This window comes from Euprymna scolopes, chromosome 22, assembly GCF_053919585.1.
Source record: "Euprymna scolopes isolate OS-2025 chromosome 22, ASM5391958v1, whole genome shotgun sequence".
Lineage (NCBI taxonomy): Eukaryota > Metazoa > Mollusca > Cephalopoda > Sepiida > Sepiolidae > Euprymna > Euprymna scolopes.
This window is the reverse complement of record NC_136503.1, coordinates 103,942,485-103,957,007: the sequence shown is the minus strand read 5'-3', so window position 1 is coordinate 103,957,007 and position 14,523 is coordinate 103,942,485. Positions and strand designations below refer to the sequence as shown.

The window sequence follows — 14,523 nt, the reverse complement described above, 5'->3', positions numbered from 1 at the left end:
CGATTACTATGATATTGTCCTTTATGACCACTGTACACACTTTAACCCTTATCCTCGAGAGGCCTCTGGGCCTTGAGAAGTGGCGATTCCTTTGTAAAAAAAAAAAAAAAAAAAAAAAAAAAAAAACTTCTGTTCTTTTCTGGGAGTTGCTCAATATCCTTAGTACAGCAGCTCTGTCCAAACCGAACTTCATGTCCACCTTACCACAAATCCCATAAACCCCGAAATTTGTGTAAAAGACCAGAATTCACATTCTGTTGAACAAGCATTTTTAAGATAAGGATAACAGAGGACTCTTTCCAACAAGAAGGGAAACAAGATTTTGATAAGCAGATATTGAATAATTTTGAGATCACAGAAGAAAGTTCAGAGCACAACTTTTGATACAAGCACCAAAATTGGCACAAATGTTGTTCAGAACATACATTTTAAGAAAAGAATGCTAGCCTTCAGAAAATTCAAGATGGCTGCCAGTTTTCAATATGGCTGCAGAAGCAAACCTGACAAATTTCAATTTTGGTGCTTGTATCACCAAGTGAAAGATTATATCAGCAATCTGCCCCACTACTTAGACTGACAATCATCTAAAATATCTTTATTTTATTCATCACTGAGCAAGGACCAAAAAGAATAAATGCAGTATCAGAACAGATACTACAGTTTGCTCTTATTTTGTTGCTGCTCATAAGCAATGAAACAACTGAGAGGTTAACTAATCGGCTGCAATCCAACAAAAATGCAGAGAAAAGTCCGATATATAAAATATATAGGTAAGCGTTTATAAGTAAGCTTGGCCATTGTTGAGGTAGCTTGTCCTTTGTTGGCTGAAGTGTATTGTCCAGTTCTAGAAAGTCAACACTCCGAGGCTTCACCTTGCCCTTTGAGAAGGGGTTAGTTTATTGTTAATCGCCTGAGACGCCCCTACCAAGGAATGCTGACATTTACATATTTTCCTTTTATTTTATAAACGTTCTCCGTGTCTCTTTGTCCATTAAATTTTATGTACTGCTAGTTTGTGACTCATGTTGAAACCAGCTCTTTGTCAGTGTTGTCTGGCATTTTACATAAACAGCAAAAGATGCCGATGTGCTTAACCAATTAGAGTGGAGGAGACAATAATTTTTCATTATTCGTGCAGTTTATGGACAGTTTTATTCTTTAGATGAGATTTACAAGCGGAATTCAATTTTTACAATATCTTTCGTTTATTAAACTGTTCCTATTTACAATGCCTCTCCACGGGACAGAGTTAGACACCAGGGTCGTTTTTTAACGTGGAGTACAGGAAAAAAAATATTAAAAATTGTCTCAGTCGTGAAGGACTTCTCCTCCACTGACAGAGAACAAGAAAATGAAGTGCAGTATCTGAAGAACAGATACTACACTGTGATCTCGGCCCAATTGTTAGGTACAGGAATAGAATAATTAACAAAGCCCCCGATCCTTCATGATAAATTTATTATAATAATGCTATTATTTCAGCACGGTCCATAAACTGCAGATTTGCATGTGTGAAGTGAGTTAATTATAAAGTTCATTAAGTTAAAACAACTGATTAAAGCGAAAATGAATTTCAGCATTCCAGAAAAGACGATTCAGTCAACCGAAGTCACAAGTAAACAGAAAGAATGAAAGGAAGATAAGTGGGGGATTTTATTGAAAGCAGACGAGTGCCGTACATTATTATTACACATGTGTATGTTATGTTTATGGGGGCAAAAAAAATAAGACTGAAATTAAACAAAAAACAAGTGAATTTACTGGAAGCCTGGAAAAATCATGGATTGCAATAGAAAAATGAACGCATGAAAAGGAATATGGAAAAGAAAAGGACAAGATATTCTAGTAAAAAAATATAAATTTATAACTTAAAATATTGCAGCATTAAGAATTGATTATATAATGTTATGAATTGAATTAAAAAAAAAAAATTCTTAATGTTGCAATATTTTGTTATAAATTTATTATTTTTTACTAGAATATCTTTTTCAGTTTTAACAACTAGTCCTTTACTTTTCCATGTTTAAGCTTAACCATATTACTTTTCATGCTTGCACTTTTCTATTGCAATCCATGATTTTTCCAGGCTTCCAGTAAATTCCCTTGTTCTTTGTTTAATTTCAGTCTTATTTTTTTGCCCTCATAAACATAACATACACATATGTAATAATAATGTACGGCACTCGTCTGCTTTCAATAAAATCACACAATTATCTCCCTTTCATGCTTTCATTCTTTCTTTTCACTTGTTACTTCTCTTTTCACAAGACTGGTGAATTAGTAGCAACAGTAGTCGCTGAAGCAATGTGGTTGCTATAGAAACCAGTCATAAAAAAACGTTGCTCACCTCCTTACATTTTTTTTAGATTTTCAACAACAGTAAATTCATAACTTTTGTTTTACTGACTAAAAATTGAAAATATTTTTTCACAATATAGCTGAGAAGGTGATCTATTAACTGTAATAATTGTTTGAAATTTGATTGAAAAATGAGTGAGCAGTGAAGCTTTAAAGCAGTTCTAAATGACTAAAACTGCCACTTGACCATATATTCAAACACAGTAAACCAAAAATTGTGAAAATAAAGTTTTGCTAAATTGGCCTAAGATTTTCAGTTTTCAGAAAAGATTTACCCCCCTTTTTTTACAATTAGAACTCTCCTGTTTATTTATTTATTTTTTTTTCAGAAAACTCACTTTTCGCTAATTGTCTTCAAAAACTTTGTTCATTAATAATTCTACCTTATTGTTTCTTGTAATTTTTAGATATTTTTATTACTGTGACATTACAATCAAGTAGATACCATAGGTTTCACTTGAATTTCAATATTGCAATTTCGCTACGAAGAAGAACCAAAAATCTTTATGGTGTATGTACCCATCACGGAACAAAAATGCCATATTCCAAAATTCATGTAAATTGATAAAGTATTTTTTCTTTTTTAAACTAAGAAAATAAAACTTTATAATTTTTAGTGCTTAATCATCTCATTGTAGTCATTAAAAAGGTGATTCTGATGACTTATTTCCAGAGAGGCTGTTAAGGGGAGGTAATCAGCAATGAATTTTAAAAATGGTGGACCAAGGTACACAATAATTGCTTTCTTATAAAATTTGATTTTCATAAAAAAAAATAAAAAATAAATCTACTCGATCAATTTATGTCACTTTTGGAATATCGTATCTTCATTCCATGACCGATACATGTATCATAAACATTTATTCTGTATTTGGAGTTATCTCCCTTGTCCTGTTAGACCGTTTTCAAGATGGTGTCCCGAGATCATCTCATTGATTAACCATAAAGTTTGATTTTCTTATTAAAAAATAAAACTACTTGATTAGTTTATATGATTTTTGGTGTATGACAACATTTTCTCTTATTTTTATTGGGCGAGGGTGAATTCTGAACAAGCATTATTTTTATTGTAATAAAAATTGTTCTGAAAAAAATTAATAAAAATAAAACAATTTCAAAACAAATAAGAGTTTATTTTTCTAATAAAAAACTTTTTATTTAAAATAAATTTCAAATGTTAAAAAAGAAATTAATTAAAAAAATTTTTTTTTATAAATTTAAAAAAAACCCAAAAATCTTTCAGATAAAAGCAAAGAACGTTATTATATGATTCATTTCAATTTTAAGAGAGAAAACAATTATTTTCCCTTTTTATTTATTTGTTTTTGGTAAAACTGCACTTTAAGGGCACCGATAAAGCCCACATGTTTTAAGAGACACTTATCTAGTCACAAATTGATAAAAAAAAAATCTCACACTAATTTCCTAACTAAAACTTAATACATAGGGGATTCAGACCTGTGGAACAGATTCAATTTAGTTTTTAGCCGGTAAAAATAGCTGCTAAGGGGACAAAATTGAAAAATTGGAACTGGCAGACATAAGACAACTTAGAGTGCTACTTTATGCATGGACATACATTAAATTGTGTTAATTTTTAAAGTTTTGATATCTATCTATCCTTACGGAATATGGTCATGAATACCACTGGAGAGCTAAATGTTTTGGTTTCAATTCTAACTGATGGCATCTAACTCAAATATATATTTTAACTTGAGATCATTACTATGTATTGGGTACAATATAATAATCAATAGAAAATTGGCTCTATGATAATAACATTTGAGTAGTTTCTTAACAGTGGCTCCCTCTGGTTTTATGCCCCTAAACTAGAAAAGCAACAATAAAAATAAATAGTTATTTATTCAAAATTTTTATGCGCCCATTGTACGAGATATTTTTTTTTTACATTCAAACAATGAAAGATTTTCATGGCGGTTAAACAAACTCCAAAATGTAAAATTTGTTGAAAAAAAAAAAAAGAAAAAGAAAAAGAAAGAAAGAAAAAGGAAAGAAAAAGAAAGGAAAAGAAAGGAAAAGTTGTGATTTTTTTTAAGTTAATTAAGCATTCTAAGAAAATTTCATATTCTTGTCTGGTAAAAATAGAAAATTGATTTTACAATTTTGTGGGCTGTGACTTCGATTTACAAATCCTTATTTTTTTCTTTAGTTGAAATTAATGGCTCACTGCTTAGAGGAAGCTCCTGGTTTCATTAAGTTCCCGTGACTGACTTTCACTCCAGTTTTAAAATGGAAGACCTATATCAATTCTGGGTGCAACTTTATTATAGTACGTCTTGCCGAAATTAGCACAAATTCCAAAAAATGGTCCAGTAGAAAAACAGAATTTTTCAAAGTTGTGATTTTATACCGTAAATTAATCCTCCAGAAGATCGAAATCAGGGGAAGATAACTGCATTCTATCGCTTAAAGTTGTTTTGGGCAAAACCTAATGACACTTTCAGATCGGCCATCTTGCTTATTCTTGATATACTGCACACTTTTTTTTTTTCAAAGCTCCACTCTAGCACATCTACTAATGGACCATTTTTCATGATTTTTGGAATTTATACTAATTTTGACATGACACGCAAGTACCTAACAATGTTTTTCCCCCAAAATACTTTTGTTTGAAAATTGGGTCAGAGGACACACTATAGTAAAATTATACCTAATTCTATCACCAAAGTTGCTGTGAAAATGGATGGATTAGATTATTTTAACACTCCTGATGAAATCCATTACATAATATATCATATGGTATATCAATATATCAAATACTCCCCAAGATGGAGTATTACTGCCACATCTGGGAAGGAGCCACTCAGAGAAGAGACATCTTGAGTTTTTCTCTATCATTAATTTTATGAAAGATTCTCGGTTCTAATTTAGAGTGCCATCTTGCACGTGGTGCAACGGAATAAAAAGTGGATATTTTTAACACCTCTCGAATTGTATCTTCTCCCACCATCAACACATCTTAGTTTCGTACAAGTCAAAAATGAACGACACTCTTCTTGGAGAAGCACCTTGCTTTACTTCAGACCTAAGAGCTTTTTGTTTTGTCTGAGCTGATTACAACATTTTATAAATATATTTTTATATAATAGTGTTAAAATGCAAAAGTCAAGAATCATGGTTCAACTGTGAACCAAACAGAAACATTCATTTCAAACGCACCTGTCTTATCAGAGAACCTACTGTTGATTTTATACATGTAGCCCTTCTGCTTGTGCTGTAATAAAGCTTCCCAAATGCATTTGTGATGTTAGGATGTATAAGGATGTTAACTCGTCAAAATCAGACCGTTCCTTCTTTAATTGGATTTTTTTTTTTTGATTATCGATACTTATCAAAGGCATTCCAATACAAAACCTATCAAAGAACACTGATCGGAATAAAAATTGACTCGGAATCTAGTAGGAAATAATTTCAATATTCAGATCTTTGTTTAAAATGAATGGCTCTCTCTCTCTCCTTCAAGACTTGCTAAAGATCTAAAAAAAAAATGGAAGACTTATATCCAATATGGCGCTGAAGTAATTGAAAAACTGGTTGGATCATTCCACCACTCCCAAAAGTTCATCATTTTCAATACAATCTACCTATATAAGAGCCAGGTACGTCCAAAAATATCAATCTGGAGAAATGGTGCTGAGAGGAGTTTTCTTTCTTTGACAGAGTACAAAATTTGACTTAGCAATCTAGCAAGGGATGATCTGTTCTATAGAGGCTCCTTTTTCACAAAATAGAGATCTTGTTGGCCTTTCGCAACTATCGTTATATCCAGGAAAAATGCTCAAGCTATAATTTTTGTGAGACATTCAGAACAAGAACATATCAAATTAGCCTAATTGAAAAGAACTTTTCTTTCTTCATTTGTGTGTCTACGGTCAAATAGAATTTTCACGAGAAGAGTTTCTTTCTAGTCATCCTCATAAGTAATTACATTTTCTTTATTCCATCAATCATTTTCAATCCTCTCATAATATTCTTCATCTTTCGACTGACGATCAATTCATATCATTAAGCTTTATTCTGGAGTGGCTCGAATGGCACCACATAACTTAAAGCAAGTTTTAGAGTTATCTTTTCCTGGTTAAATAAAAAATACTAACTTTATTACTTGTGTTAATTATTAATACTTTAAATACATTAAAAAATAAATTTTACGTTGTCTGTGTTTATATTGGAGGGGGATTTTACCTTTTGGCAGAATAGATAAGTATCTAGGGGGGAACAAATGTTTCTAAAAATGTGGGGGTGGGTGGGTTCCATTTAAGTGCATTTTACGTTCTTGTAATTAAAAAAAAACAAACAAAAAAAAACAAAAAAACTTTAGTTAAAAAGTTTTTTTTTAACCAGAATTCCCACAAAATAACTCCAATTTTTCATATGTGCAAATTATTTATTTTTTGTTCTTTTTGCATAAATTAAACTTTAAAAAAATCTAGGGCTTTGTGTAAAAATTATATATATATATATATATATATATATATATATATTTATTCGTAAGTCATATCACATGCACACTCATACATACATACTCTTTCATTCAACAGATTTAAAAACCTGCAACTTGTAGACATCAGACCCCCCTCCCCCTTCAACTATTACTTTATGTCAACCAATAAGAGGTCATGACCCTCATCATTTTAAACCCCCACCCTTAATTCAACAAACTAACTTCCCTCCCCCATAAAAAAAAAGAAAAAAAAAAAAAGAAAAAGAAAAGCTCTTCTCCAAAAAAGTGATTTTTTTTTGTGTTGGTTTTATTTCTTGTCGAATGATTACATCCGACGACTCGAGGTAGTTGTCCCTTTAGTTCGCCATCGACTTTGCCTGCGACAATAAACCCACGAACAACAGAAGAAATCTAAAGAGAGTCCAGTATCAGAGTTCTTTCTCTTTGAGAGAAGTTTCTGGTGTTGTTGCCTCGGCGGTGGTGGTGGTGGTGGTAGTAGTCGTAGTGGTGGTAGTTGTCGTTTGCTCTTTTGCGACTTTTCTGGGTGCTGCAAACAGCGAATATCGAAGAATGACGAGTAGACAGCCAACATGGACCCAACAATAGACAGATCTGTAAGAGAGAGAGAGAGGAATTAGTCTTGGAGATATTTTTTTTTTTTTAACAATCTTCAGAGGAAAATAAAAGATGGAAAAAAAAAAAAAAAAAAGAAAAAATTTTTAATTTTAAAACGAAAAAATTTTTAATTTGTTGTGGTCCAGTTTAAGAGATCACAATTACAAGGTGAAAGAGTCCTGGGTTCACTGCGAGAGGTTAAACTGCGAGTGTACTCTCTGCTTGAAGGTAGAAATGTCTGGCATCATATAAGTCAAACGAATCCATGGATATAGGAGTGTTAACTACCCCAGAACATCCCACTCCGAGGATTTATTTCCCTGAAATATTCCTATGGTTTTTCTTTCCAGGTTAACCTCCAAGAGGTCTGTCAGTTTCCTTTTCCTGCCAGAACAATGTATTTTGATTCTTGTTTGAGGGAGTTGCTAGTCAAACAGGTCATACAGTAACGTCCAGCATCTCTTCTGGCAGAGTTTCACTTGACTCGTCCAGGGTGTGTTTGTGTATCTTCCCCCATGTAGAATATACGGCCAATCCTGACGTGATTCTTCCACCATGTAGGCTATACAGCCAATCCTGATGTGGTTCTTCCATCATGTAGGCTATACGGCCAATCCGGACGTGGTTCTTCCACCATGTAGGCTATACGGTCAATCCAGACGTGGTTCTTCCACCATGTAGGCTTTACGGCCAATTCTGTTCTTGATCATTCCCTGTTCCCAAAGTCATATTATCCCTGTGCATCTGGAAGAATATTTTGTTTCCTGGAATGTATTTCTTCATGGGAACAATCGTCTTTGCCGGTTTTATCTGTTTTGGCAATAATTTGTCAAAGACAGGCCATATTTTTCTAGAGAACATCACTTCCACTGGAGATCTTGTTAGTGTATTCTCATTAGAAGTTATGCGGTACATCTGAAGAAATTGTTGCAAAGTTTTTTCAGATAAAGTGTCCTTTGCCTTCTTCAAAGCCCTCTTCAAGGTGTCTGCAAACCTTTCGGCCTATCCATTTGACCTGGGGTGATATGTTGGAGTTGTGATGTGGTCCACTTGGAAGTCCTCCATGAACTCTTTAAAGTCCCGGATGTAAACTGAGTGCCATTATCCGACACTAAGCAGTCGACCACTCTGAACTGTGCAAATATCTCATGAAGAGTTTTTATAGTACGTATTTTATACCTAAAGACCTGTGGCCACTTAGAGAAATTGTCTACTGCTATAAGGTAGTACTGTCCATCAAATGGTCCCGTGTAGTCCATGAGTCCGCTTTGGGCCATGGGCTAAATCAAATTGGTGGCGCTTTAGCAGCTAGTGCACATCCTCTGCATGCGTTCACCTTTTCTTCAATATCCTTGTTCATGTTTCTCAAAGTACGCATAAACACATTAAACTTTTTATTCTAGTGGCGCTAGGGTGTCCTGTGTGAAAATCCTTTAAGATTTTCTTTTGGAGGGTCACCGGAACAACTGCTTTCTCCCAATATAATAATACCTGATCGCATGTTGAGAAAACCTCTGCTACTTGTTCATCAGTCTGTAACTTTTCCTTGGTTTCTCTTATAAAGTCGTCACTTTCGGCTTCTTTCCTTGTATCGTCCAGGGTAACAGAGTTCTTTCACAGTTGAATAAGATTGAACTATAATCTCTCGGATTGTAGTGATGCGATCACCGAGTCTTCTGGTGGTTCACTAGTCCTTGGTATTAACCAAGATCGGCTATCTGCATGTCTTAACTTCTTTAACAGAAGGGACTCCATATGAAAATCGTAGTTCAATAGGATTGTTCCTCATCTTTGGAGCCTGTTTGTTGTATGTGCAGGCAACCTTTTCGAGCCAAAGATAGAGATCAGCGGCTTGTGATCCGTTTGCAATTTGAAATGTCGTCCATGATACTTAAGAATTCCTTCTCTATCTGGGAATAATTCCTTTCCATAGGTATTAGGGTTCTCGATGCATGTGCTATAGGTTTCGTAGATTCATCAAACATTTTATGCAGGATACAAGCGCCAATTCCATATGTGCTCGCGTCACTTGCGATGATAATGTCTAAATCTGGGTTGTAGTGAGTCAGGAATAGGGACACTCTGGCAGTATGTAAAAATAAAAGTGTCCTAGTATAGAAGGGTTTCCCCCTCCACTGACTTGAAACAATTTAACTTGAGTGCAGCCCCTCTCTGACCATCTCACCAAAATGTGATTCTACTTTTTTTTTTACACGTGAACACTCTGAAAAACTTTAAAGATAAAAAAAAAAAAAAAAACTTATCTTAGAACTAGCATGGGTGCCCGGCGTTGCCCGGGTGTTTGGCAGTGTATATTGAACAAAAAAAACAAATCAATTTTTTTTTAACTCTAACCCCTATTATGACCCCTTAACATTTATTGTTTTGGGCTCAAATCCAGTTATTAAGTTAAATCCATGTCCAAGGAACCTATATCTAAAATTTCAAGTGTTTAGACTGAAAATTGTTGGAGGAGTTTGGTAGAGTTCTCAAAAGTCAAATTGTTGAACTTTGCCCCCTTAACAGCCAAATTTCTGGCCGAAAAACGATCACATACATTTTCCCAAATCTAGTTAAACATTTACAAAGCTTATTTTCTTGTCTTTTCAACCATGTAAATATTTTTAAAATTTGACCAGAAATATGCGAGAAATTGCAAGTAGAACATGAGATTGGTTGGAATTGTTTTAACGGCATATTCTGATAATCGAATACCTCTAATTAAACTAATTATATTCTGATAATAAAAAATAGCTCTAAAACATTTTTTATATTCATATTTAAATTTTTTTTTCTTTAATTTGCTGACTTTTTTGTTGATTTATTAAAAAAAAAAAAAAAAAAAACCCAAAAACCGTCTTATAGACGTTCTATTACTGCTGCTGCTGTTACTACGGCAGATAGTTTTCCATCCAAACTCAAATAGAAAAAAACTTTTTTTTCCAGGTATTGTAATTTTAAATTGCTAGCTACCACAAGAGAAAACCACTTACAATTATACTTTTAATGGATAAAAACAGTAAAAACATTGATTTACCTAACAGTGGGTGTCCAAAAAATTTTTTTTTTAATACTCATCATATTGAAGTCTTCACTTTAATGTAACAAAAAATAAAACAACACCTCAAACTATTAAAGTGACGTCTCTTCTGGTTCATTTTCAAAGAACACGACAAAACTTTTAATACAAAGAAGAGGGGGTAAGACAGAAGGGGGCAAAGAAAAGGGAGGGCAAAAGAAAGAGAGGAAAGTTGAAGTCAACGTTTGAAACAACTGCTGCTGCTGCTGTAAAAGAAAAAAAAAAATGAAATAAACGTTAAACACTTACAAATATGCTTTTATTCCTGGCATGAATTCCAAGAAAACAAACGGCAATGCGCCGTAAGAATTGGTCACCCGTGTGATGACTATAGTGATTATGTCATAGAGAAAATGTAGATTCGCCTTTATAAAGATTGGTCGAATATTTCGCCTGACCTGCGGAAAGAAAATACAAAACATAAAGGTAAACAGAAAACAAATGCAAGAAATGGTAGAAATAAGTGAAATTGAAATGCATTTCTAAACCTGGGGAGGGGGTGTGGAGGTGGACATGACCCCTTGTGTGGAGCGAGGGCAGCAGAGAACAACTTTTTTTCCGAAACAAATCCAGTTTCAGGTAAAAAAATCTGAGTTAAGAAAAAGACACAGTAGTGTGTGTGTGTGTGGAGGAAAGGAACAGGAAGTCATTCAGCAAAAGTCATCTAACTTCCTTACTCTCTTCATGAATAGCTTGAAGTCTTAGCCACCATTGTAAAATTAATATTTTCAGAGAGGAAAATCATCTTTTTATTACTATATAAGTTATAAAAATATATTTATGGCAATTAAGCCACACAGAATTTTTCATGTTTCCTTCTTTGCCTGACAATAGCTTACTTGCCATAAATATATTTTCATAACTTACTGCATAGCTCTACTCAAGTATTGAGCACTGTTGAAGTAAATACTGAAAAATCGATAAATAAAATATGTCCCCTTATAAAATTTTATGTGGATGCATAAAATAATTTATAAGGACAATTTCAATTAGAATGCAGAGAACTAAGTTCGTTGAGAGACTCTAGCGATTCAAACAGAAATTCGCTTTTTCTGAATTTAAAAAAAAAAAGTGGAATTCTGCTAAAAATAGAACTCGCATCTCAAATGAAAAGAGTAAAAGAGTTTTTCTGTTAGTTTTGGTTTATGGCATATCAACCAATTTTGGATTATTTAATGCTAATTGTTTTTTGTTTTTTTACTTGACAGTCGCCACTTATCAAGACTCTAAGGCCACTTGAGGATACGAGTTAATGAATGTAAGATAATAGTGTAGTAATCGTTAATGGTGTAAATTGGATAGAATTTGATTATTTTATGGGGACGGTTCAACAAGAACTTGTTTACATTGGACTTGAAGGCTGCTATGTTGTATCAAGAGGGAAGCAAGCCAGCAGAAGAGTTCTAGGAAAAAAACTTTGTTCATGGAATCTACATTTAGATTTATACACAAATAGAGAGCGGGAGAAATTGTATATAGTGGTTGTAGTGAGACAAGTGTTTTTTTTGTGAAAGTTTGGCAAGAGAGGGACCATAAATTGGAGTTCAGTCAAGCACTTGCCATGAAAACAACAGGCTTGCAACGTCTCCTGTGTGTGAAAAAAAGGTGGAAGGGAAGAGAAAGTTCTAGGTTTTGAACTCTATCAAAGCTGGACAGGGCACATTGAGCAGCTCCTGGCGAGATGTGGCAACAGGAAGGTTTTATGCTTCAAGTTCTTTATATTTTCAAATATTTATTCAGGGTGTTTGGTTTGGTTATTTTGTAGTGAAAAAATTGTTTTTTGTGCTTAGCTTTAAAGAACATGAACAAGTTTTGTAAAAGGAAAGGAAACAAACAAACAATAACACCAATATTCGGTGCATTTTAGGTCAGGAAACCTGTATCTTCTGACAACCTGATCTGCTAACACCGGAGGAAGAAAAGTTGAAAAACCCAGCATAGATGGGTACTTCAGCTAATATACATATATAACATAACTAAAAAGAAAGACAAATATATAAATATATGCCCATAGTCAACTTCATATAAATACAGAAAACAACAAAAAAAAAGTGATAAGAAATAAATAAGAGGAAATGGGGGTTCATACCAATCTAGCTGTAATTGTATATAATGCTCCTGTAGCAAAGGAGACATAATAACCAGGATAGAAGCCATGCCAGAAGGCACTAATAGCAAATACTGATAATGTTCGCATTCTTGTAACTCGGTCATAGACGACATGACGAAGCCAATACGTTGTTGTCTTGTTCCAGTTGTCAATTATTTCTTTTTGACTTGATGCTTGCTGAAAAAAAAAAAATAAATAAATAAAAAAAGATAAATATTTATTGATAAAAATGTTTTAATTGCAAAATTAATTAAAAAAAAAAACAAAAAAAAAACTACAAAAACATTCACATTAAGCTCTTTCGGCAGTCGATAATGCAAATCTTCTATTATATAAATCTCAGTTGTCTGTGTGTTTGTATGTCAGTTAAAAACTTTTGTCATTCGCATCATACAGGCACGAACGCAGTTTTGTTAAAAAGAGCAATCTCTCGGTCACATATATCGAAAAATCGGAAAAATTTGTCAATTATTTCCTAAAGAAATGTCGTTTTGTTTGAAGGTGTGTCAGATAAAAACCTTGCTTTCGATGCGGTTTGCAAACTGCACATGCGTGAACCTTCGTTATGCTCTTTCGTATTAAATAGCTAAATTTGCTACATCTCGTGGGCCCATCGATAAAGCGTTCGCATACAAACTTAAGTTATGTGAGTTCGCGTCCGGCACACATTTTTTCTTTTTTTTTCTTCCCAAAATAGTTTTGATTTTGGTTTTGCATCTGGCTGATGGCACCCAAATCCCGTTAAAAAAATTTTTTTTTTTTTTTTTTAAAACAACCGGACAATACGTACCCCCCCCATCCCCAGGGTCATAATTTTTTTTCTTAAACATGCATGCGCAAACACGAGTTTCTAACTTTCAATTTAAACAGATAAATTTGCAGCGTGTTATGTGTAATGTTATGTATAACATGCTCACTTACGGTCTTATCTTTTGCGAGTTCACACCTGGCACGATTCATTTTTTCTTCTTTTAATAACACAATAAGTTTTTTTTCTTTATCTTTTAAACAAATTCAGGCTGGTTGGTTGTTTTTGTTTTACGGCATATCAACCCTTTTCGGGTTATTTAATGCCGAATTCAAAGATTTTGAAGAAAATGTTTTTAATAGAATATATTTGTTGTTTTCAAGTCGGTTTCTATTCAACCCACAGTTGGGACCCTAACAGGTACTACCACTCCGGGTCAGAGTGGACCTGGGAGCAATGGCAATTAAAGGGTGGCTCCACACTCCCCAAAGCCTGCAAGCTGGGGCCTCACCACTGGATTTAATTTAAGGTACAAATTCAGGCAGCATTTAAGAAATTTCTTTAAACTGCTCAACAATCACATTCCTTTTTATTTTCATGTCTTTATCCGATTTTTTTTTTTACTGTGTCACAGCATTTCAACTGCCGAACAATCATGTTGGAAACAGCGATTACATTTTCATGCTTTTAACCAAATCTTTTGTTTACCAAATAAAAGTGCGCTAAAGAACACCACCCCCTCCATATACTTGGATTACACAGAACTTTATTTCTCCTTTTTATTATTTCTCGACTGGGGAAAACTTACTATGTCTGTCTGTCTAGTTTTTGCTTACAAATTTTGCTTCCAGTTTCCATTCTAGCTGATGGTACCCAAGTCAGTCTAAGAACACCTGCTTCAACTGCAATACTCATTTCTGTACTGAAACATAGCAGATTTATTACTGAAACTAAAGCAAGACTACTCGGCTACTTCAAATGATATATATATCCCTTTTCCGGGATCATATTAAAATCTAAGCATTATAATAACACTCACTATGTCGTGTTAGGATGATACAAAAAAGTACAATGCAAGGGGAGTAATTCTTTACTTCTTGGGCAAAGTTGCCTCCCCTTGTCAGAGTTCTAGACTTGAAATTCTCATG

The 14,523-nt window shown here is 33.7% G+C and overlaps 1 protein-coding gene across 1 annotated transcript in view; it reads right to left on the bottom strand.

Annotated features, from left to right (window-relative positions):
• Window positions 1-7,094: 7,094 nt before the first annotated feature.
• LOC145243586 (lysophospholipid acyltransferase 6-like) overlaps window positions 7,095-14,523 on the bottom strand; it is a 126,642-nt gene continuing 119,213 nt past the window's right edge. The window contains exons 10-12 of the mRNA XM_080106577.1: window positions 12,607-12,804; window positions 10,767-10,915; window positions 7,095-7,435 (exon numbers count right to left, since the gene is read on the bottom strand). Of these exons, the coding sequence (XP_079962703.1) occupies window positions 7,252-7,435; window positions 10,767-10,915; window positions 12,607-12,804 (531 nt within the window). The 3' untranslated portion in view covers window positions 7,095-7,251. The remainder of the gene's footprint in view (window positions 7,436-10,766; window positions 10,916-12,606; window positions 12,805-14,523) is intronic.